Below are 22,716 nucleotides of genomic sequence, written 5' to 3' on the forward strand. Positions count from 1 at the left end.
TAAAGTTATTTATGCTCTTTTTTTGTAAAAAATGGCACCACTGAATTTAGAAAAACTCATTATTCAGAAGCATTTTGTCGTGATTAAATTTGTCGAGGTTACAGAAAGAGCAAAAACTCAAACGTTTAGACTACCGCGTAATTCTAAACCGAGGACTTGGATCATAATTTTGTTGAAACGTTCCACTACAAAGTTGTTTGTATTTGTACCATCTCCAAACTCTCATAATGCGGGGGCATATTAAATGCACTAGTGCTCTTTTTGCGGGGATGTGCACATTTAGGGGTGCCCACATTGATTAGCAGAGCGCCTTCGACGTTAATAAAAAAGTTCCCACAAAAAATCGATTAAAAAGTCAACGTATCCGTTGAAATCCATTCTTACGGTGCAAACCGCAAAAAAAAAAATCATGTTTAGAGGTTTAAAAAATTCTAAAAAATATCGTTTATTGAAGGTGTGACGCTCTACAAAAGTGCAAAATTTCAAATAAAAATCTAAATGCTTTTTGAAATAACTAAAAATATAAATATACTAATAAATAGTGTCAAACAGTGAAGGACCACTATTCACACTGAATTTGTTTTTTTTTCACTGCTACTAAATGCAATTGAGTGTGGGCTTGAAATACACATATATAAAACATCATACTTCTCTAATATATGTAATTTTTTGAGAATTTTTTTAACAGAGTTTGCACACTTTGCATTGTAAAAGTGGTTTTCATCAGATACAGCGCCAATACAAAAATTGGACTTTAATTGTCGCAGTTCTATCATGCTTCAAAATTTCAAATCCAAATTCATTTTACAGCTCACAAAACAAAAACAACAACAAAACTGACTAAGAAAAGCACGAGTGTAATGCTCGTGCTCCAGATTTCATTTTGGCAATATTCATAGTCAACTTTTTCTTTTGTTTATCATCAACCTACATACAAAATTTGGATTTGACAATTTGTGACATGGTAGACATACATTGTCTCAAGGTCATGAATTATTTTCAGAATTTTTATAGTATGTGTTAAAATAATCATTAAGGTTGCATCTCTTCGTACGAAGAACAAGCACATCTGAATTAACAAGATATGAGTTCCTGAGTTTCACCTTGTAGCTACATCCCCGCAGCTCTAACTACGGTCGCTTCTCCCCATTTATGACATGACTATCTCAATTTCATTTCACGGTTTCCCTCGTATATATATAAGGGAGTCTAGGTTACACATGTCTGTGTTCCACTCAAACACTACTATGTCTGCTACACTGAGTCCAGTTGTAACTCTGCGTAAAAATATTTGACACAACTCCAATAAACTCCACATTGGTGAATATTGTTGCCGTCATGAAGTTGCTTTGTACAAACTTCTGTGTAATTATTAAACTTGGGTCTTCTCCTTTGCTCAATTGCTTGAGACGGCAACCAAACCCTCCCCGCACCGGAACACCTGCACGAGGACCTTGATGACACATGGCAAAACCGCCTCGGATGTGGCATGCAAAATAGGCCTGATGAGCGGGCTCAACCTATCAAAATCCAGAAAAAATAATTATAGAAAAACAGTGTCACGAGTTTGTCTAAATGGGGTAATTAAGTTTGTAGAAATTTAACAATTGCATCACGAAAGTGAAATTGAGAGTAAAAAATAGAATCCATTCTGAACATTATTTCCATGCTTCTATACGTGACTCGAAACCATACATGATTCACATGAGTAGGTGCAGAAGCATACTTTAGTTTGAAGAGGTCAAAAGAGCATAAACCTTTATGCATGAATTTTTTAAAACTATGTGGGCAAGTTGCCGGCAACAGACGGAATATTTATCTTTGAGGGCACACCTTTCTTTATTCTCCGGTCGCCACAAACCACACAACTCCTTGCATGCGAAGGAATTTAAAGCTTGTACATGATACAAAGATTAGATTTCATGACTTGGAAAGCTCCAGGTACTCAGATTCCATCTCAAATCATACGGTTAAAGGTGGAGGAGTCGTACTCCATATCGTACATTGCCAAATTATTCTTGTGGCTTTTTACTACGACGGAGACGTGTTAGAGATAGGTGTAGGCACGTACGAGAGAATTTCCCGTTGCTTCCGGCGTTTACGGTGTGCTAGTGACCGCCGTATCTATATTCCATCCCACTTAGAAGAACAAGTTGATATATATTTTCTCCAAGTTGATTCAAGTTGGTCCTGAAATTTTTCATACCTTGTGCTCTCCCATATAATCCATACATATAGCACACGTGTCGTACTTACGGAGAAGAGCGAAAAAGGTAGGTATAATTTACAAGTTCTCTAAGGAAATTTTCTTACTGTCACCTTTTTTGAGACACCAGGTATAACACAGACAAGCACATATGTACACCACCGCCACACACAGTGCATACACGATTACCGACCGTCAGAGGCGTGGATCCTTGAGAATTAAGTTGTCTGAATAATAGCAAACGTTCGATAATTAACATAGTACACCAAAAGCATTTTATTCCAAACTTGCTTACAGTGACAGGGCTATAAGGCACATTAACCAACTTTGGCAAGGCCCAAATTCTACCAGACACAAACATATGCATATAGTAATATATATACATAATCTACTCTCCTCAGATCAGCAGCAGCACACGATCATCCTTGCCTCCTCGAGCTGCCTCTCCATGTTGAATCTGGCGATGAAGTCTTCCACCCTCCTGTTGAGCTCCTCGGTAGGCAGCCCCGTCTCGTCCTCCTCCTCCTCTTCACCTTCTTCTTCCTTCATCACCTCTTCTACCCGTTCATCTTCCACTTGCAGTGAGATTGATGATGCATCCTCCTCCTTTCCAAATTGATCTCTGACGATCTCTTCTGTAGGATGCTTCTCTTTGATCATCGGCTGTGCGAAAACCGTAAGCTCGCGTACCACCGCATCTATCCCATCCTCCTCTGTACTGCTCGAAGTCACAGTACTGCTCGAAGTCAGAGATCGAGCGCAGAGCCGCGAGAGCTTCGACTCGGTGGTGAGGAAGACGACAATGATGTTGGAGAAGACGAAGAGGCATTTCGGCGTGGCGATCACCGAGGCGGCAGAAGGGATTGACACGAAGAGGAAGGTCCTTAGGCAAGAAAATGCGTGTGGTACCCAGGTCACCACGGAGAAGAGGACTAGGCCAAGAAGAGTGGCTCTGGAGAAGGCCCGGAGACGACCTCTGTAGTACTGATCCATGGCGGTTTCCTCGGCAAAGGGGCTCTGTTGCGGCGTGGTCTTGGTTTTGCTATAGTGGACACAGGAGCGAAGATATGCATGAAAAAACTCCAAAGTAACCTGAGATGAGTGCCCGGCGTCTGAACAGCATTTGGGTGTGGTGTATTTATAGTGGGGGAGGGAGTGGTGGCCAATTAAAAAAAGTCGCTGGTCTTTCCCTCGCCGGCTAAGTTATTCCCAGTTGAAATCAACTGATTCTTTGCCTTAATGTTGCTCTCTGCTTTTGCCCATCTTTGCTAAAAAGCAGTGGGAAGCGATGGTTTCTTGGTGCCTTTAGGATGTGGGCTGAATGCAAGGTGTCTAGCCACGCTGTGCCGAGTGGCTTTCGCAGAGAAGATATAAGATTCTTGGCCCCAACATGGATATAGTATACCACAAGATTTCAATTCAAATTCGATCCACATATTGATAATTAAGGAATGGATTTTGCGGGGCATGCCCTATTCGCGGATGATGTTGCTCTTGTTTCCAGAGAGGTGGAGAGATCAATGGCATCAAGGATATCCTCTCTCTTTGGAGATGCTTCCGGGTTATGAACTAACATACTTTGCCAAAAGTTTTGCCTACCCTATTCGGGTGACGTATCCGGTGAAAAAACTCTCATTCAATGCAAACTTGCAAACTAGTCCATCGGATCGAGAACATACGGTTCAGATTAAAGGTGAGAATCGTTACCAGGCTAGCACATAAACGTAGGAGGTTCTGTGCAAAGGTGTGTTTAAGTGGCTGTTGTTTATGTGATCAAGTGCTGGAATGTGCAAATCACCTCTCCCTGCGTTGCCCTTTTGCAAAGGAAGTTTGCAATAGTCTAAGACATCGTTTCCCGGCCGGGATGCAGTAGGTGTTGTCTGCATCCTCTGTCGATCTATGGTGCAGGCAACTGTGTTTCGGCTCACCGAATCCGAAAGGAAAGGGTCATGACCCTAGGAGCCTATGTGATGTGGAACCTACGGAAGGAGCAGAATCAAAGAGTTTACTATTCAACAGACCAATTCCAATTCTTGCATCCAAATAGAGACTTATTCTATTTCTGACAATATACTGTTGGGCTTGTCTCTTCTTCCTTTTTTGTTCTTGCGGTGAGGAAATTAATCTTTGGTACTCCCTCCGTCTCAAAATAAGTGACGCGGATTTGTATAAGAATCTACAATTCCACGTCACTTATTTTGGGACGGAGGGAGTATAAAATAGGGGAAGCATATCCTGTGCCAACTCAATCATTGTTCATTCTAGTTTTTTGGCTCTTCATTATTGGCTGATCCTCATAAGCTACTCAGGTAGCTGATGTCAAAACTAAAAAGCCTCTTTGTTACAGGCAAAGAACAGTCTATATTGTTTATGAAAAAACTAAGGTTATATTGTCTACGCATTTAACCTGTTTGTCTAATCATCCACCATCTACAGGCGATGATTCTCTCTGTCTTGCTCTGAAGTGATCTCTCATATATTTTCTTTTGAAGGGAAGTTGACCTTGAGTCAAACAGTAAATTATGGATTTTCGCATACTGCGGAATTTATAGTGTAAATCAGACAATTGGGCCCTATTTGGGGTGTTGTGTTCAAATGTAGACATGCTAAGGTCCACTTTGAAATATTGGTTATGCAGAACCTAAAAGTACGCAGAAATAAGTGACTCTTGGACCCTTGATCAGATCACAGACTTTTGATCTGATCAAGATAATAACGTGACTATTAATAGGCAAATGTGACAGTTCACAGTACGACTGTATTTTCATGTGCCATGCTCATGATAGTTGAGGGAAATACCAAAGACCAATTGAGTAGGTGCTATCCACAAGATATGTAAATGCAGTTCATGTTTAAAACTACATGAAACTTATCAAGTTAATACAACATCTAGCAATAGTGCCTTGTTCTTATGACCTTGAACGCATCTCCTGTGTGCTATATTTCTATTAACAAGATAATGCAATCTTCCAGAAAACAGTACATGTACAATCAATACAAACAGCAATAACTCATGAATCAAACTTCAGGAAGAGAAAATGTTTCAGGTTCATACCCAGCTGATGTCAAATTAAGTTTCAAGTTTTCCAACATCTGATAGATACCTTTGTTTTCTGTGTGTGACTTGTCTGCAGTACCAAAGGAATGTACACTCCCATCAACCTCGATCCAGCTGAGCCCAGGTTTCTTCACCGCCCTATGAGCCTCCATCCTACTTCTCGTCCTCTTCAAGTCCTCCCATTGACCAGCGCGTGCATAGGCGTTTGATAACAAGACATATGAGCTGCCATGGTTTGGCTCTGCGTCTGCCAACTTCTGAGCAGCAACCTCTGCCATGTCAACGTTGCCATGGGTCTGGCAGGCAGCTAGTAGTGAGCTCCATGTCACAAAACCAGGATCTTTTGGTAGACTGCTGGCGAGATTGAAGGCTTCTTCCAAGAACCCAGCACGTCCAAGAAGATCCACCAGACAACCATAGTGCTGGATAGATGGCCTAATGCCCATTTTCCTCATCATGTTGAAGTACTTGAAACCTTCGTCAACAAGACCGCCATGGCTGCAGGCATTCAGGACAGCCACGAAGGTGACATCATTGGGCTCAATGCCTAATTCCCTCATCTCGGCAAACAATCTCAGTGCCATATCTGGGTGACCATGTGCTGCGAAACCCCCGATCGCAGAGGTCCAGTGCTCCACATTCTTGCTGGTGACGCTTGAGAAGCACAGGTATGCTGCAGTCATGCTCCCACACCTTGTGTACATATTGATCAGACCAACACCAAGAGCACCGTCCAGTGAGAACTCCCGCCGGATTACATAACCATGTGCGCTCCTCCCGAGTCCAAGAAGACCTATATTGCGAACAGCCGATACGAAACCAACCATCGTCGCTTCATCAGGTACCAAGCCATAAACCGTCGTCATCTCAACAAACAACTCCACCGCCTCTTGCGCCCGCCCGAGCCTTGCAAAACCAACCATAACAGTATTCCAAGAAACCACATTCCGCTCCGTCATTTCAACAAACAATTCCCAGGCGGCATCCAAGTCCCCAGCCCTGACAAACCCATCAAGAAGCACGTTCCAAGAAACCACCGTCGTCTCCGGCATTCCGTCAAACACCTTCCGCGCGTCAGCAAGGCGGCCGTGCCGCGCATAGACGCGCGCAAGGGAGGTGGAGGCGTAGACGCCTGAGACGGACCGAGGGAGGCCGGACTTGACGAGGAGGGTGTGGATCTGCTCAGCCTCTGCCGCGGCCGTCAGCAGCCGCCCGCAGGCCGCGAGGGCGGGCATCAGGGCGGGGTTGGCGTCGAGGGCGCGCCCCGCGACGTGGTAAGCGCGGAAGGCGCGGAGAGCAGCGTCTCCCGGTCCCGAGGGCGCGGCGCGGCATCGGATGGCAGCAGGATCGGGGGCGCGTTTGGAAGGCCGGGGCTTTGGCGGGAAAGGAGAGGAGGTGGCTGGGGACAGGAGCGTGCAATCCAAGAGAAGGCTCATGGGTATGGGAGTGGCCTAGTGCGCCCTGCCTCGCACGGAGACGCACGGTCGGTTAATACTCATATGAAATGCTTAACACCTGCAGTGCATATCAAATGCTTAACAAGCTCCATATTTCCAAAATGCTCATCGTTCAGCTTCGAGCATATGAAATGTGCGAGCATATGAAATGCTTAACACCTTCAGTGCAGCCCCTCGTACTGGCAACAACCTACGTCAAGTCGTCAACTCGAGCGATTCGAAGAAATACAGCGCAAACAGAAGCAGCCTCATGATATAGAAATTTATTTATTTCCATGCCTGAACTATGGACAATACACCATCGCCAGACAGCAACGTAGGCACGATTCCACACTTCCGGAATAATAGCATTATTAAATAACCAATTCCCATTCTGAATTCTGAACGAAATAAAACCAACAAAAATGATTTCAGTATTGCAAAGCACAAATCAGATCTTTTTCGTACAAATAAAAAACAATTGTCCGATCAAAGAAATATCGATGAATGAGGTGATAGAATCATGCAAGTAAAATGAACGGATTCCCTAAAACAATATATGAATCATACGAGTAAAATGAACAGATACCTAAAACAATACTTCAATATACAAATGTTTTTTGTAATGGTACATCAGGGTATAAATCGTACAACAAAATTCAGTTCACTGATAGTCTACAGGGAGTCCACCATAGTTACTGTGCCAAAATTCAGACAGGCAAAAAATCAGGGGCATCTTACGCCAGCGCAGCATATACTCCTGTGTATATTGTGCAAAAATGTGGTAAGATATACTTGCGCGCTGCCCCAGAGCCATGAAAAGCCAGAGCAATTCGCCCGAGCCAGTCAAAATAGACTGCATGCCATGCACTTCTGATAAACTAAAGAGTATCAAAGTGCCCTATTTCTTTCGCTTTGCTTTGATAATTCTTCTGCCAGACTTGTCATTGTCCCTGACAATGCCCATTGAGAAGCCACCTGGGGAAGGTTGACTCTGCTGACCAAACTGGAAAATGCCTGGTGAGGCTGGTGTTGTGGAAGCGAATTGAGTAGCTGGTGTGCTGAAAACCGGAGCCGATGGTGAATTGCTCTGAAAGTTAAACTGTGGAGCGGTCGATAAAGGGCCCGTACTTAAACCTCCATTCATCTGATCAGTTCCTGTACTCAAACCAACAGCTGGGCTCGTTTGACCAGATAGGGGTGTTGAGGGTGATGGATCTGGTATCGTAGGTGTAGCCGCAGTGAATGAGAATACGGCACTCGAGGTTGAGCTGGAAGGCGAAAAAGCAGAACCAGTATTCTGCATGCCAAACAAAGATGGAGCAGTTGTAGCCAAATTACTGCCAAATATTGGTGACACCGAGAATGCTTTACTGGCTCCCAAAGTAGAGCTACTAGCTGGCAAAGGCAGTGGCGCAGTTGTCGGCAGAGAGGTTGAACCAGAAGCAGCCGTGAAAGGAAATATGGAGCTTGAATTGGAAGGGCTAGAGCTCAAAGGTGCTGAACCAAATGGTGAACTTGCAAAATTTGGTAAATTTCCCATGTTTGATTTTTCTGGAGGTACCAAGTTGAACTTACTTGCTGAACTCTGTGTGGACAATAAATTGTTATTTCCCGATTGGGCGCACTTGTTTCCAGAAAACAATGCTGATTCAGGTGAGGTTACATTGGACTTGCCCAGAGAAGCGACCGAAACCACACTACCAAACTGTGGAGAGAAATTAAATGGGGTACTGCTGCTTCCTTCCTTGGATTTGTCCTGTGCAGCTAACAAACTTGCACCACCGAACTTTGGAGAGAAACTGGAAGGGGCACTGCCACTTCCTGATGGTGGTGCTTCAACAGATTGGGAAGTTGTGCCAGCAAATATTTGTGAGAATGTCGATGAACTACTTGGACTGCCTCCAGTTGAATTACGCTGCATGCTGAATGGCGCTGCTATGATAGACTCTGCTTTAAACTGAACACCACCAGATTGCTGCGCTGAATTCAATGAAGTCTGGAAACCAGATTGAAACGAGAATTGTGGAAATGAAGTTGACACACCAGTATTTGTAAACAAAACTGAGTTGTTCGACCCATTAGATGGAAGAACAGCAGAGGTAGTAGATTTCGATGAATGTGCTAGCCCATTGCTTAAGGTTGCAGGCTTCGAACTGACAACACTAAATACATGGTTACTGGTGAAAGATGCAACATGTTCAGCACTCTTGGAAGAAATTGGTGGAATTTCTGCATCTGACTTCTTATCATGTTTGTTTGAAATTGTGCCTGCTTCTGAAACTTGTTTGGCAATCCTGGAAGGACAAAAAAGTCAATGCTCCAATGCAATTCAACCATGTTTAAATAAATAAGGTGTCCTATCATGCTAAATGGAGAAGTGGAATAACATGGCAAGCTTCACACCAATAGACTAATTGTTCAAACTGAGCCATGTTTAAATAAATAAGCAGATATCCCAATAATTGTAAAAGTGAAACACCAAATGGTGTGTTCAAGACTAATAAACTATGGTTTTCTAACATGACGGGAGGAAACAAAAGTAGCATTTCTTCATTGCACTACCTACTTATGGTGATTATTCCAATTTTATTTATTGTGCAGGCAAAAAGAAAACACTTCATCAGTGTTAAAAGATGCTTTCTAACTCAACAAAATCATTACCAACTACCCCAATGAGAAACTGACCGTGCAGCAGTTTCCGCAGAAGTAACTGGTACACCGGGTACAGCAGAAGATTGGTGCTTCCCAACAGGTAGTACAGGCGGAGACGCCATAGTAGGCGTTGGAGGGGCCTGCGAGTGAGCACCCAATGCAGTCGTGGCAGGGAACGAGAAGCCATTCGATGAAGCCAACATTTGGCTTCGGTCAATTTCACTTGATAACACAAGATTAGAGGGAGAATAGCTTCTCAAAGAGAATGTTGAAGGCTTCTCCTTATTTATTGTTGCAGAATTCTTAGTAGCATGCTCTGAGATTGATGGCTGACTTTTCTCAATTTTATCATTTGCTTGATGAAGTGCAACCTTCGTAGTGCCACTGTAGTTGTCCAGCTCCCGAGAGTCCTATCAGAAAAACATTATCAGTGCATACATATATATATATATCAAGAATGAAGCTGTAGAGTATAGAAGATAGCATCATATATTTAGCCATATGGTCATACCTTGGGTGAAGTTATTCGTTCGGAGGATGATTTACTTTCCACAGCAGCAGATATGTTTGATGTAGCATCAACATTCTTCACATCTATTGTAGCCGGTGTGCATTTGGCAGCACCATTGAAGTTGTTCAGTAAAGAATACTCCTGGACTCCTGACGAAGAAGATTCCAAAAAGCTGCCTGATATTTCCTTTCTCCGGGAAACAGAATCCTCAACATCCATTGTATTCCAATGTTTTTGCATTATTTCTGATGCACCTTCCTTCTGTGATGGGACAAGCGAATCAAGCTGCTTCAGTATCTTCGCAGCCATCTCAGTTGATTGAGCGGGTGCCTGACCAAAACTGTTACCATAGACACCTTGAGTCACATCGTCAATTTTATCCAGACACCGACGCTTTTGAGTTTGTGACGAGTGTTCAAAATTTTCCTCGAGTTTGCTTGCATGACTACCAAGAAATCCACGATAACCAGGCCGTGTTTCCAGCAATGGTGATACTCTGTTGTATCTTTGCCGCATTTTGCGTATGGGACCAACAGAGACCGTCTCATTGTTGAGAGCAGTACTCTTCCTCTTCAGGACCTGCGGATTTATAAATTATAAATAATTACTAACAGTGAAAGGCAGCGCCAGAAAATAAGCACATATCAATGAGTTAATCACAGAAACTGGGAGAACCGTACAGTAGTCATGTTATTTTAAATTGTCAACACAGGCTCGTGAATTTAACTGCAGTTGAACTATTAGCCATTTAACCCCTAAACCTTAGATGACTTTCTAACCAGACCATTTTGTCCAACCATGAAAAGGGTCCAAATTTTTCTATCCATCTCACACTGCCCAGTGGTAGGTAGTTCTCCTTTTCCAGAACCAAATTGCTGGATGTAAATGTGATGAAAATTATTGTATTCAATGTTTACATACTGTTTGATAGGGAGAGAATATATACTTTTCACAACTTTCTACTGAACCAATACCAGATTACCAGTTGGGCGGAGTTAAAGGTCTTACTGGACACTGCAGACGAACAATACTTGACATTTTGTGTAAAATCGTGAATTTGTCGAAATACTTAGTTCGCTGCTTCAGATATTTAAAGTCTATAAATGAGAAATGATCCTGGAAATTATAAAGTATATGACTACAACGGTAGTTTCTAATACCTTAATACCAATAATACATATTATAACCATGACTTGCAGGGTATCAAGAATTAGTGTTCACAGACTTTAAAATAATAACTTTTTGTCAGTAATTGAGCTTATTTTACACATGAAGACATCAGCGTGAAGTTAACAAAAATCTGAAATTATGAATGAATGCTCATTCAGAAGGGGGTGATATTAACCAGCGATAAAAATGAACATGCATACTTAGTGTTGAACTCAGAGACTAAGATTTCATCGGCTAATTTATTACAACACCAAAAATGAAATTTAGATATAAAAAATTGTATGACAGCAAGTCAACAGCATAGCCCAGGACCTGACAACAAATAAAAAGCGTATATACTTCGTCCAATGGAAAATGTAGGGCGCATTTTGACTGTCCAAAATCTTTGACCAACAATTACCCATACTACATGGACCTAAAAAAACATTTAGCTTATAATAACTCGACAGCATTGCATTCATATTCAAAAGCCCTTTATTTGGATTGTGATTTTGTAACTATCAACATAAAATGTACCAAGAAATTCACGGTCACAGTTTAAAATCGTATGGTCAAGCTACATTTTGCAAAGATGGAGTACTACTTAACAAGATTGTGATTCAATAGTGAGTACCTGCCTGCCAAATGTGTGAACACTGTTTGCAGTCTGATAAGATGACAATACAGTACTAGACATGTCCCTGGAAGAAATAGGACCCTGAACATATTGGTGAACGCAAGTTAGAAAAGATGAGACATGGATGGACATTATGCTTGAGAACACAGATAAAACTTGAGTTACGCTGGAGAGTACAAACAGACAGGATGGTGATATTGTGGCATGCAACTGAAAGAGTAATGCTGAATCATTTCAGTACTACTCTTAGGGAGATTGAACAACATACACTCGATAGCTTACTTGTTCCTTCGACTTCCCAAGTAATCTATGGTTGCTTATTCCAATTTTATAAGGAGTGAAATGAAATTGGATGTACTCTTAAGCATTCCGTGAGCATAAAATGGTGATGTATTGAATAAAAGTAAATAAAGAAATAAAACCTTAAAATATGGAGACGATGACATTTTGTGTATTGCTGATTTATTAGGAGTCATATAGTTGCTTCCAAGACGAGGAAAGGGCGTGGAAGCATATGATCTTGAACTTGGAAGAGGTAGGGCCTTCGGAGATTTAGCTTTTTGTGTTGTGATGGCATCTATTGATTTCTTAGGCAGAGTGGAGGGGTCATGCAATCTAAGACGTAATGGCAACCCCTCTGAACATCTTGAACCCATATATGCCTTTGCAAGTTCTGCAGGTGAAGCAACTTGATCCTGTTGGAGAGCACAAGTTACATTAAGCATGCTAACAGAGAAAGTGACATATCAATGGTACAAGCAACAAGTGTGCCAAAGTTTGAAATATCCATGGTCATGGTAAAAAGTCTGAATCAACAATATGATCAGTATCTGTTCAAAATTCCACGCAATTTGATATTATACAATAGTATATGGGTAATTTGCTAGAAATTGTCAATTGTCCTCAGCACAAAGGAAACAGTTTCAACATTTAAGAGAAGAATGACAACATGAATTGCATACTCACAGCAAAAGGCAAGTCTCTAGATCCATTTTCCTTCTCCTTTAAACGCATTTGCTTGATATTACTAGCTTCTTCCTGCAATGTATTGTATCCAACAGTTCTAGATCGCAACAACTCAGCCAGATATTCAAACTCACTCCTACAAAACATAACAGATAATTATTCAAGAGAGATATGTAAGTTCTGACAATATCTATTATAAACTCTGGAGATAAGCAAAACAATGTGCAACACAGTACGTAAATTAATTATATATTTGTACTTTCCATAATGCATAAAACAAGATGTCCAGAGTAAAGAAGCAAAGATTCGTATTCACTTTGATAGGGGAATAAAAAAGTATGGATTTGACTTACAGAAACAGACAAACCTATAAAGATGAATGCAGTGATACTGAATTCATGTCCTACATATATATAACTGCATGTTGATTAAAAAACTGCAACAATAAAATGCATATACTGCCCATAGAAGTAATAGAAATCTAGTGCAGCAATTCTTTGCTTATTTCCCTTTGTATAAAATGCAACAACTTCCTCACAGTTTGCCCCAAATACTCATGCACTTTTCTCATGAATTCTAAGTGTGACATGCAGAAAAGGTATTTGTAAGTGCTCAAGGGATGGTGAGAAAAAATTATAGAAGGATACATTCTCTACTGTATCATGAGAGAAAATGAGAACATAAAAGATGATTTGAGGAATGTGCAAAAACAATGGCAAATGATGCCCTATACCATACAAATAACGACACAACATGATGCACATACCTATCAAGAAGAGCAATTGTCCTTCCTACAAACAACTAATGTCAAACAAATATAGAGAACCTTCCACATCTTAATTCCCATGCATTGACACTGAAATACACTTATTTGCTACCAACATGAAAAATATAAGCTTCTTTATTGGCTGAACATTCCATTAAATCTCACTAGGGCATCAAAAGAAATTGGACAAGGATAATACACAGTTCTTTATAGCATATTGGACGAAACATTCTAGTTATTGGCTTATTGGTGCATGTCACTCCAGGATCACAAGGTCACGTTGTGAATTTCCTACATATCCTATCCTTAGCATGCAGAACATTGAACTGAATATTCAAAAAGTACACATCAAATTGAGATGAGTACCACACTAATACTGATCTCGATATGTATATAACAGCCTGAAAATATCAAATACTTGCCTTGTAAAGGTCCTCTGCTTCAATAATTCTTCAAGATCCATACCACCATGGCAATCAGAACTTGGTATGTCATCTCCAACATTGACGAAATTTTCAAGATTAACAGTAGAGAGATTCTGCATGCAAAACAATACACGCTTGTAAACTCAATCGTACAGGAAACAAGGTTCAATAAGCTGTAGAAGTAAGATAATTAGTGTTGGGATATGTCGAAAATGTAACCGAAGAACAAGAAAATGATTAGCTGCTCAAAGAAGTAGCATTGATAAAGCTTTTAACTTTTGAGAATCCCTCCGAAATATAGTGATAAGCAATGTATTAGTTATACAAAGGTTCTGCATGCATGGTGGTTAAAGTGTATTGGCTTGGCGACCTGAATCAAGTATTTGCAATTCATATATAGTATTTATTAAGATCTTAGACTAAGTTTCTACTCAGGATAAATGATAAATTAGTATAATAATCACTTAAAGAGCTTACACTCACCATCTTAGTCAGGATAAATGGCAAATTAGTGTACTGGTGAGCAATCTAGATAAAGAACAACAGGCAACACAAGTACATAAATACAGATTTATGGAACCAGCTTACATTAGCAGTCTCTCCACAATATTCTTTTCCTTCCGGAATGTCATCCTCTATACATGCAAAAAACAGCTTGTGTAAGTTTGGTCGGAACCAATAACAAAACATATGGTGTGAATTATCTCCTATTCTCTGGACATAGATTACACCCTAATTATAGATACTAACTCCCTAATCTGGTCGAAACAGTAATGGTAGTCACGCGAGCAACTTATCATCTACCGTGCGCGTAGACAGTTGATTAGCTGGAGAGCTTAGAGATGATGTGGCATTTACGAAATGATAGAAATCACTACAATCCAATCGGAGATCAGAAAACATCAACTGCCTACAACGGTACGGGAGAATGCAAGCCAAAAACACACGAAGGCACCAACCTAGAGGCGGCGGAGGCGGTGAGGGAGGCGCATCGAGCAACTCCGGTTGCGAGGGTGGTGCTTCGACTGATTCCGGCCGCGTAGGCTGTGCATCGAGCGGCTCCGGAAGCGGCGACGCGGCAAGCTGCGGAGGAGACTTCCGAAACACGGAGGAGAGGACGCGCGAGGCGCCGCTGGCGATGAGACGGGTGAGCCAGCTTCTTCCTTCGCCGCCGCGCGCCGCCGGAACGGAAGCGGCAGCGGGGCGCGCGTAGGGCGACGCAGCCGCGGCGCGGGAGGGAGGGCGCCTACGGATCTTGCCTCCCGTGGCGGAGCCGCCGTCGTAACCTCCCCGGGACGCCATGTGACGGCGTTGGGGCTAGGGTTTCAGGGATCGCAGGGACAAGGGTTTTGGTGAAGAGAAGGGAACGATAATAATAATCAGAGACGTTAAACTGTGGGCGGCTGATTATGAAGGATTGACGGGCCTGGGCGAAAAGGCGCTTTTGGGTCTCGGGTGTCATGTCTCCCGCTATCTGGGCCACTCGTTATTTTTCCGGGCTCCAGATCTGGCTGTATCCGCGCCCGTATGTATTTTGGGGGGTTTTTTTCGGGAAATTTTTGGTTGGAGTTGGACTCGGTGAAAGATGCATGATCTGCAGGAGACTGTCAGAGTATTGTTGACGATGATCGGCAAGGCAACTGTTTTTTTTTTACCAAGTAAAACACCTCTTTATTCGTTCTCAATAATTCTTACATCTTTCAAGAGAAAAGGTATAATACTATCATGGGGATTATCCAACCAAACTAGAGGAGGGGAGAATTTAGCTAACTGAGCTAACTCATGAGCCACACCATTTGCTTCTCTGGGACGATGAACAAAAGTGATCTTAGAACATTCTGCAGCAAGGTAGAAGCAATCATCAAGTACCGCCGCACCGAGAGGTGCTGATTTCCCCCCGATTCATAGCATCCACGACATCCATGCTATCTGAGTTAATTAGCAACCGATTACATCCTGCAGTATGAGCAAGCTCCAAACCAAGGCAACTGTTACTAACCATCGAGGGTGAACCGAGATGAAGAATGTGATTTCTCAAAAAAAAAGGGTGAAGAATGTGATGACCGTCGATACCACCTTCCAGTCCCAGATCCGGATAGTTCACGGGAGCACCTTAATGGCTTCCCGAGATTGCCATCCCCAAACCAAATCTGCGTTGGGCGAGGGTGCGACCAAAAGCAGCGACACTGACCAGCATCAGGTACGTCGATCCACGTATGGCATAATAGCAAGCCCGTCGTGACCGGATCCACGCACCTTGTTGAAAACAAAAACAAAGCCCCAACGTCCTCAACATGCCCCCCTCGCCTCTATGCCAGCCGGAGACGCCGGTTCAATGCAGTGGCCAACGACCCAACGATGGGCGGGTAGACAAGTGACGTGGTTATGACTAATCACGTACTCAACTCGAAGATACCCATCATGGCCCACTATGGGGTCCATGAGAAGGACGACTACAACTCCTGGAGTCAACATGCCAATCTCGACGACTCAAGATAAGGAAGCTTTAAACTTAGCATATCTTACCATTGTAATGGGCTTGGACTCTCCCTGAGATCTAGACTCCTCCATATATAAAGGACTAGGAGGGGGGAGCCAACGCAGATCGGACTCCCACGCGCACACCGCATACACCCATCCTCGCCAGATCAACTCTGCGAACCCTAGCCTCCGCGGCTCCACTGTAATCTCATCATCAATATCAAGCTCAGACAAGCAGGACGTAGGGGTATTACCTTCCAAGGGCCCTGAACCTGGGTAAATCGTGTCCCTTATGCCCTTGTTAACCGACGGAGTCGCCGATACGCACTCTACGTGTCTTCTCCCTGATCTAAAGCTCATCAAGATGGGCATTGTCGAAGGTAACCACTCGTCATTGGCGCCGACCGTGGGGAGGACGTGTGTCGGATCTACGACTCCAGTGTCCTCATCTTCATCGGGCGGGTCATCGACTCAGGCGGAGTCGATGACTCTCGGCTCCTTCCGCTTCACTGCTCATTCAACGGCCAGACGCGCGGCTTTCGACTCGCTGCAGTCTGGCGTCGATCTCACGTTCGAAGATTACCACATACAGACCGACGAGACCGGAATCCTGCAATTCCCAGATCTCATCGTGCCCCCACTCGAGGAGCCTCGACCCTTCGCGGCAGTCAAGTCACTCTCGACGTCCGATACCTCACGCCCCAGCAGCGTCAGGAAATCGGATCCTGATCTGTTCTCCACCGGTTCGGAACAGTCTTTTCCAGCAGAAAGCCCCGTCCCTAGCGACGTTGGCGACTACTCTGATCAGGAAAGTTGCCACGATGGCAACAACTCGGAGGCTCAGAGCAACATTGCTCAGGTCTTCATGACGATAGCCGCAGATCCTCAGATGGCACAAAATAACTGCACTCCAGAGGAGACGGCTCGCGTCCAGGAAGCCATCAACTCTGGAGTGGCCATAACCAATCCTACCGCCGCCGAGTTGCAACTCTTCAACAGTTGCTCCTCCAGGCCCGTGGGGATCTGGTCAAAGAAAGACAGGACCTCGACCTGGCGAGGAGGCAGCACGAAGAACGAGCATGGCGAAGGACTCGAGAGGACTCGCTCAGCGAGTCATCTCGTGACTCGTCTCCTCGCAGGCAAACTCACCGCAGGAACCGACTGAACAGGGCGCCGACCGGCGACCGAACCACTCGGAACCTTGAGTCGAGCTTCCTATCGGTCCCGCAAGCTGCCATCCTCGTGGCCGGTACCTACCTTCGGACGATCCAACCGACGGAAGGAGATCCGCGGTCTGACGTCCACAGGCAGATCCTGGAGGGCCTGAACAAGCCTGCGTCAGCCAGGAGCCTCGTGACCGAAGAACAAGCCGGGTCAGGACTCCACCTCCCGACGCGACCCGCCGCGAACACCGTTCTCTCTGACCGAGGCGAGACCCCCGCCCAGCACGGGAGACGCCTCCTCGGGTCAAAGAACGCGACCGCAATCGCCGAGTCGATCGTCGCGATTACTCCTCCGAGTCAGACCTCAACTCTGAGGTATGCGGAGCACCATGCTTCAGTCGCCGCATCCGCCGCACCCGGATGCCGCGAAACTTCAAACCGCCGTCTGACTTGGCCAAGTACGACCGCACCCTGGAGCTGAGAACCTAGTTGGAGGACTACCTCACTGGAATCCACTGCAGGGTGGCTCCCGCACCACTGCCATGCAGTGCATACAGCTCCAACTCAGGGGGCCGGCATGCACTTGGCTAAACAGCCTTCCCAGTGGAGAAATCGCCTCCTGGGACGAATTGGCGCAAGCTTTTACTCGTAATTTCAGGACAACATACAAGTGTCCAGTCTCCCTGGAGGAACTCCGAGCTTGCTCTCAACGAGAAGGCGAGTCCATCCGTTCCTACATCCAGCGGTGGACCAACACCAAGCACGCGGCCGAGGAGATCTCCAACGAGAGTGCAATCGACGCATTCAAGCGGGGACTCCGACGAGTCGAGCTCAAGAAGAACTGGGTCGAGTCCGACTTGCTACCATCAACTACTTGATGGAGATAGCGAACCGGTGGGCCGACGGTGAAGACTCGGTACGCAATGAGTGACGCCGATCCCCCGATGGCGATGACGACCGCGGCCACGAGCGTAGGAGGAAAAGCAAGGGCCACGCTTTCGAATAAGCCAACACCCCGGAATTCGTTGCAGCTGGTTTTGGCTTCGGCGACGGGAGGAGCCACTCCGGTGGATTCTCCGGAACCGATAAGCGCAAACCGCAGTGGCAACGGAAGCCACGTGAAGGAGGGCAGCCGAGCCGAGCCCAGCAGCTTGCGGCTCCCTGCCTCTTTCACGTCTACAAGGATGAACAAGGCAACATCAAGCCTGGTCATTCACTTATGGACTGCAGGCGCTTTAAAGAGCTGCACAGCGAGATCGCAAGAACCCAGCAGGCAGCTACAAACACTGGATTTCAGCAGGTACCAGGGACTCACCCGTACGCAAATACGGGCATGGCTACACCTCTGCCACCTCCCATACCAGGGACTTTGGCCATTGGTGCACCGCCACCTCCACCGCTTCCAGCAAACTTCGCCAGAGCAATTCATCCAGTCCAACGCGCGCCGCCACTAGAGCCTGCGCCCGTTATTGAGGAGTACTATCCCACCCCGGTGGGCCATATCTGCATGGTACAAGCGGCTACCACAGCCGAAGGAGCACGGGAGGAGGTGCAAAACCTCGAGTCGACGAGCATCCGTCCTTGTTCACCTGTCACCTCAACCGTCGCTCGACAAAACGGAGTCGGGCGTACTCACGACAACTCCCCCTTGCTCCACGAGCACCTCCATGAGGACCACTCAGCCCTGCGCCTGGCAAACCAGGTTGCCGACTTGACTCTCGGGCAGTCGACCTGATAAGGAGAGCATGAAGATCTACGACCCAAGAGGAATGGCGCGAATTCTCATTTATCCTTTTGTATTACTTTACGCAAAAACTTTCTCTTAGGATGCTTTAATTCTTAGCCTTACTATGCTTTCTTTTCTTCCTCGACTATATACCCCGGTACACCATAAAGATATCATTCTATGAGCATGTAATACTCTTGGCCGCACCCCTCACTCGGGGGCTGTGTCAATCGACTCGTCAAATAGTCTTGACCGCACCGCTCACTCGGGGCGGCGTCAATCGACTCGTCAAATATTCTTGACCGCACCCCTCACTCGGGGGCTGCGTCAATCCACTCGTCAAATAGTCTTGACCGTACCCCTCACTTGGGGGCTGCGTCAATCGACTCGTCAAATAGTCTTGGCCGCACCCCTCACTCGGAGGCTCCGCCAATCGGCTCACCTAATAGTCTTGACCGCACCCCTTGCTCGGGGGCTGCGTTTGACCGACTCATGGATAATATCTGGTCCCCCAACCTACGGGAAAATTAAGACACAAACAAATGCCGCCCGAACTCGGCCCTGGATTTATTGGCTCCTCTACAAGCACCTCATAATACGAGTCCAAGATATCTACATCTACTCGTCAATCACTATATTCCCAATGGAACCTCACATCAATATCTTTGCAAATCAGGATCTAACACTCCAAAGGTACGCACTTCAGTTGTTTTTATTACATTCAAAAATCTGACATTACAGACACTCGGATCTATCCCCGACTGCCACAGTCGCGCATAGACCCGGGGGCTACTCCCATCGGGAGCGCTGGCCGCACACCTGATGGACTCCAAGCTTTCAATTGCATTCAAAAAAAGACTCGATCAAGAGATATTCTGCTCTGATGTCACGGCTGCGATCAGCAGGCGAGCCGCGAGCTCCACTGAGTCGTAAACTGGCCTCAGTGGAAGGTTTTCTGGCACTGATGGAGGTGGAACATGCAACATGTCTAAATTGAGTGAAGGGTAGCGAAGCCGAACAAATGCAGGGGACACAACTGCCCCTTCCATGATTTGCTCCAGCAAAACCCCCTTCACCAAGCCACCTCCACTAAATCTCCGGATCAAACCCTTCAGGTCCTTCGGACTCGTCAGTTCTGGAAACAGGATATTGTGCTCAGTTGCCAAGCAGCCTTGACACGACTTGAGGCAGTTCACAGCCCGAGCAACTCGGTCTTGCAGCAGCACCAGCGTGTACCCTCGGTCATCATTGGTCCAAAAGATTGGGACAGCAGGACCCGAATACAAGATCCGGTTCAGCCGATTCCTGACTCTTTCAGCTTCGGCATGCGGTTCTGTCACAATCCCTAACCAAAAAGGGAGGATGATTAATCAAAGGGCACCTTCATCAAGGACTACAGCTAGAAGAATTATTCATACATCTGAAGTCAAGACTCATCTTTACCAGCTCTCCAAGAAGAAAGTCCTCTCGACTCGAGACAGCCTAGAGTTTCGACTCAAGCACAGCAATCTTGCCACGGGCACTCAGAACCTGATGCTCCGCGTGTTTCAGCCGCGTGCGCATCGACTCAAGATCATCTGAAGAACTCATTGCAAGCAATCTTCGGGTTGGATTTAAAACCTGAGTCTGCGCTTGACTATTTATAGTCAACCCCACACTCGGGGGCTACTCCTATCGGGAATCGGATCCAAATCCGGGTTCTTTTCAAACCCCTACCGGAAGTCAGTTTTCAGTTTTCAAGTCAAATTCACATTTGAAGTCGTCAAGCTTTATTTAGACAGACATCTTTATTGCAAGATTACAAGATTACAGGAGAACAAGTTACAAGACTTAGTCCAGTCACGACTCCTCACTGTCGCAACCGTACTCGGGGCTACTCCCATCGGGAGCGCTGGTCGCGCACCCGATAGATTCTACCTCGACCTCGGGTCACGGGAAGCATTTCGTTCTTCACGTCGCAGTGCGAGTTCCTCTTCGGCTGCTGCCCGCCACTCTATAATAGCCTTCGCTATATCACCGACCATGGCAAAGTATGGGCGCATATCAAACTCATCCCCAGGATTTATTGGGAGAGCATGGACATGACACAGGTCAAGCTCTAGATAATAGATCTTCACATGAGAAAGCGCAATCTTGGCTCCCCTCACCATCTGGAGTCGAAGCATCTCCCTGACAGCCAGCCCGTTCTGGAATTTCTTCATCAGCTCTCCAAGAGTCAAAGGATCATCCATCAACAGCCAAAGTGATTGGTAAATCAGTGCTAGCGCGTCTCTGCACAACCCAAAGTACTCCCGGACTTGCTCGACTCGAACCATGAGCAACGCCAGATCGTGACCCCTCGCCCGGTCTGACCACAAAGAGGAGCGGTCACTTGTATGGTGAGCATTTTGAATATCTTTCACCCGATCTTGCTCGTCACGCGAGTCAAGTTGGAAGCCTGCACGAAAAAGCAGGTCATTACCTAAAGGAGTCAACGTGCTTCGACGACTCAAAAAAGTTCTCAGATTGGAGTGCAGTGCTGAAGTCCCGAAGCTGCGAGAAGACAAGTTCCTCCCGAGTCGCAGCTGCCTTCGCTTTGCTTCGGGCAATTTGGATCTCGGCGGCGGAATTCCGCGCCGATATCGCAGCATCCTTGGCCCGAGCCTCGGCATCCTGCAGACGCCTCTGCAGATACTCCAGCTGACCTTTGGCTCTCTCTAGAGCCAATGAGTCAGTCTCTCCCTTCGACTGCGGGGTCCTCATCGACTGAGTCGCACCCGTTGGAGCAGTCGAAGGAGCCGACTCTTTGTTTCTTGGAGGAGTCGACGTCTCCCGCGCTGGAGTCCCTCTGGTCGACTCTCTAACCATCGAAGGACTCGGCGCAGGGTCGACCTTCTGCACAAAAGAAAAACTAACTCATTTCATTTTGCAGCAATTGAAGAATTCACGACAAGAATTTTTCAGGGCAACTCAAGGTTTATCATTTCAGGATTTCTTTCAAAATATACAAGTACATTGTTTACAGAAACAAAATCAAAAACGCTACGGCAGTGCTAGAAGTCAACTTCGCCAACCTCTTAGTTTGCCGGGTCGCACAACTGCTGGGCCCAAACACCTGACAATTCTCTGCTCAGAGAGAAGTAAGGCGTCAGGTCAACTTCTTCGCCACTCGCCAGTCGAGGAGGTCCAGCCGCCACCCAGCACAGCAGGTCTTCACCAGCACCGTGCGCGAGTGCTAGCAGAAATACTGACTCAGCTCCCGCAATGTTCTGAGAGTGGTAGTAATTCCCCAGCGGACCGGGTGACGACTCGAACAGATCAATCAGCTCCGTCAACGACTCCGGGATCGGTTGGCTCGGGAGTATTCTCTTCGCAAGGCTGGACAACAGCCTCGTCGACTGGCGCAGCCTGCTCTTGGCTTCAGCATTCACGGCCTCGACTGCCTCGAGAGCTTCAGATATTGGCTTCCTCCACGGAATAAACTGAACCGTGGCAGTCGGGTCGAGTGCTCCTACACAAAAGGGAGCCGCATTCAGAACCAGCTTCGACTCAAAAGAA

At 45.7% G+C, this 22,716-nt stretch overlaps 3 protein-coding genes across 3 annotated transcripts; all 3 read right to left on the bottom strand.

The window, feature by feature from the left end:
• Positions 1-2,450: 2,450 nt before the first annotated feature.
• On the bottom strand, positions 2,451-3,331 carry LOC100821957. The gene has a single exon (XM_003576402.4). It carries the CDS (start codon positions 3,197-3,199, stop codon positions 2,609-2,611), a length of 591 nt encoding a protein of 196 aa, XP_003576450.1. The 5' UTR covers positions 3,200-3,331; the 3' UTR covers positions 2,451-2,608.
• Positions 3,332-5,224: 1,893 nt separating this feature from the next.
• Positions 5,225-6,700, bottom strand: LOC100841758 (pentatricopeptide repeat-containing protein At3g22690). Its single transcript, XM_003575492.4, has one exon. The coding sequence runs from the start codon at positions 6,698-6,700 to the stop codon at positions 5,225-5,227; it is 1,476 nt and encodes a 491-aa protein (XP_003575540.1).
• Positions 6,701-7,230: 530 nt separating this feature from the next.
• Positions 7,231-15,173, bottom strand: LOC100842057 (nuclear pore complex protein NUP1). Its single transcript, XM_010238969.3, has 9 exons — positions 14,769-15,173; positions 14,398-14,444; positions 13,807-13,922; positions 12,619-12,754; positions 12,075-12,347; positions 11,650-11,733; positions 9,867-10,445; positions 9,389-9,765; positions 7,231-8,997 (listed from the first exon to the last, which is right to left on the bottom strand). Exons 1-9 carry the CDS (start codon positions 15,109-15,111, stop codon positions 7,602-7,604), a joined length of 3,351 nt encoding a protein of 1,116 aa, XP_010237271.1. The 5' UTR covers positions 15,112-15,173; the 3' UTR covers positions 7,231-7,601.
• Between the last annotated feature and the right edge of the window lie 7,543 nt (positions 15,174-22,716).

This window comes from Brachypodium distachyon, chromosome 4 (assembly GCF_000005505.3).
Source record: "Brachypodium distachyon strain Bd21 chromosome 4, Brachypodium_distachyon_v3.0, whole genome shotgun sequence".
Classification (NCBI taxonomy): domain Eukaryota; kingdom Viridiplantae; phylum Streptophyta; class Magnoliopsida; order Poales; family Poaceae; genus Brachypodium; species Brachypodium distachyon.